Genomic DNA, 2,370 nt, shown 5'->3' with positions numbered 1-2,370 from the left:
TTGATCATTCAAGATTGACTCATTCTCATTTGATTTTAATGTGAGTCCTGTATTAATAATAACCAAAGGGAGGAAGCAGTCCAAATCTAACTTAAAATTGATCATTGAAGATTGACTCATTCTCATTTGATTTTAATGTAAGTCTTGTATTAATAATAACCAAAGGGAGGAAGCAGTCCAAATCTAACTTAAAATTGATCATTGAAGATTGACTCATTCTTATTTGATTTGAATATAAGTCCTCTAGTAGGAACAACCACAGGGAAGAAGCAGTCTAAATCTAACTTGATCATTCAAGATTGACTCATTCACATTTGTTTTTAATGTAAGTCCTCTAGTAGTAACAACCCCAGGGAGGAAGCAATCCAAATCTAACTTGATCATTCAAGATTGACTCATTCTCATTTGATTTTTGAATGTAAGTCCTGTATTAATAATAATCAAAGGAGGAAGTAGTCCAAATTGACTCATTCTCATTTGATTTTGTCGAGGCTCTATATATAATAGTCCTGGCACCAACTTTAGAGGGAGATTCTATTCATAAGAAGGCCTAGAAAATACATGTTCAAAATATTAGGAAATGAGTTGACAGAATAATTGAAGAGTTTTACAGGTCGATCTTTCGATCCTGGTGAAAGTACAGAGGCTATAGGAAGGAGGAAAGATCCAAAGAAGGCAGAGTAGAATAATAATATAAGTTTTATTTTCAATAATAGAATTAAAATGTTCATATCCACTGACAGAGTTGGGAAAAAAATCAGCTCTACTTGAAACTAATAGCTAAAATCGCCATGGATACAACATTTGTTTATCAATGGTTCATTCATGAATAAACATTGTATCTATGGCAATATCAGCTATTAGTTTCATCCATAGATAATTTTTGTCCACTGATGTAGTGATATTTTTATATCTCTTATTAAATAAAATCAAAAAGTGTTCACTGTTACTATAAACGGAAGAGAGACATTCTAAATTAAACAATTACATTTTTAGTACTAAAAAAATATTTTAAAAGATTGATTAATGTTAATAATATAAAGAGAACATTATTATATTAATGTGTATATTTTGTAAATAAAAGTCATATTTTATTTGATAAGTATAAATTGAGGATTATTTAATAATCATGAATAATTCTCTTGAAATAGAGGACTATTAAACATTTTTATTAACATAATAATGCATTTTATAGATGAATATCAATTATTTGATCAATCGGAAGTGAAGCGGTGATTTTTTTCAAAAGGCTAGAAAAATAGAATCTAAATCGGGATTATACAGATCGCCTTTGTACTGGCAACTAACAAAATATAATTACTGAAAATTTATAAGATGTGTTAATTTACTTCTGCAAAGTAGATTAAGTTTTTAAACCTCAAAGGCCTATTAAAAAATACATTAGGCAAAAAAAAAAATTATAATAACTATAATGCTTGGTGTTTATACTTGGTACAATGTCTCTGACTGATGTTTAAATCTTGAAATACCCCTAATAGTCGCCGCCAGTATGGAACAAAAAGTATTAGTGTTTGTGCATTGTTGCCCATATGTTTGTATTTATGAATTAATACTATTGGCTTCATTATAGGAGAGGTCTCTGGTGTTTGTTATTATAATGAAATAATGATGTTTATAATAATAACATTGATTTTATTTTTATTATGTTGCAGGAGCCCATACGCTGTCTGGAGCTGTCATTGACCCTATCGCACTCAATGAACTCATACCTGATTGGAAGGAGAAGGGTGCTCCGTTGAATACGCCGGTCGCTCACGATGAATTTGCTTATCTAACAGAAACCGGAAGGATAAAAATACCAATTTTTAAAGGTTTTGATTGTTTTTGTTTAATCATACAACACTGCGTATTTTTATTTACACACTTATATTTTATGACATATGGTTTTATTTTATTTGTTCTGTTTGTTTTTTATTTAGTGGCGCCAAACTTCATTGGTCATCAACGCCATTTATATTTTATTTAATTTTGCTTATATTCGTTTAATTTTACTTATTTTTCATTTGATCATTTTTTATTTTATTATTATTGTTCTTTGTTTTCTTCCGTTCAATGTTATATTTTGCCAGTAAATGTTGTGATTTTAGAAACTGAAACACTAATTCTATTGTTTTATCATCGTCTCCGATTTTATTTCTTCTATTCTTATTTTATATATTCTGTTAATTATTGTTGTTCATTTTTATCTTTTCAAATTCATTATTTCATTATATTTTATGATATTTACATTTCATTTTTATTTTGTATTGTACTCTAAGGCTCGAAAGCCTGATTTTTATGCCTGTATATGATTCTAAGGGATCAATCCCAGAATAAATAAAGAATATTATTATGTATTAAGTTTTTATA

The 2,370-nt window shown here is 28.3% G+C and overlaps 1 protein-coding gene across 1 annotated transcript in view; it reads left to right on the top strand.

Moving 5' to 3' along the window:
• The window catches only part of Etf-QO (electron transfer flavoprotein-ubiquinone oxidoreductase), a gene marked incomplete in the record, with an annotated part of 29,311 nt that overhangs the window by 3,803 nt on the left and 23,138 nt on the right, over positions 1-2,370 (top strand). Inside the window, 1 exon segment of the mRNA XM_067049343.1 lies at positions 1,674-1,832. Coding sequence (XP_066905444.1) covers positions 1,674-1,832 — 159 coding nt within the window.

Source organism: Halyomorpha halys, unplaced genomic scaffold (assembly GCF_000696795.3).
Source record: "Halyomorpha halys isolate HHAL.00 unplaced genomic scaffold, Hhal_1.1 Scaffold141.1, whole genome shotgun sequence".
NCBI classification, from domain to species: Eukaryota; Metazoa; Arthropoda; class Insecta; order Hemiptera; family Pentatomidae; genus Halyomorpha; species Halyomorpha halys.
Note: the sequence above shows the minus strand (reverse complement) of the source record. Positions and strands in the feature narration are given on the sequence as shown.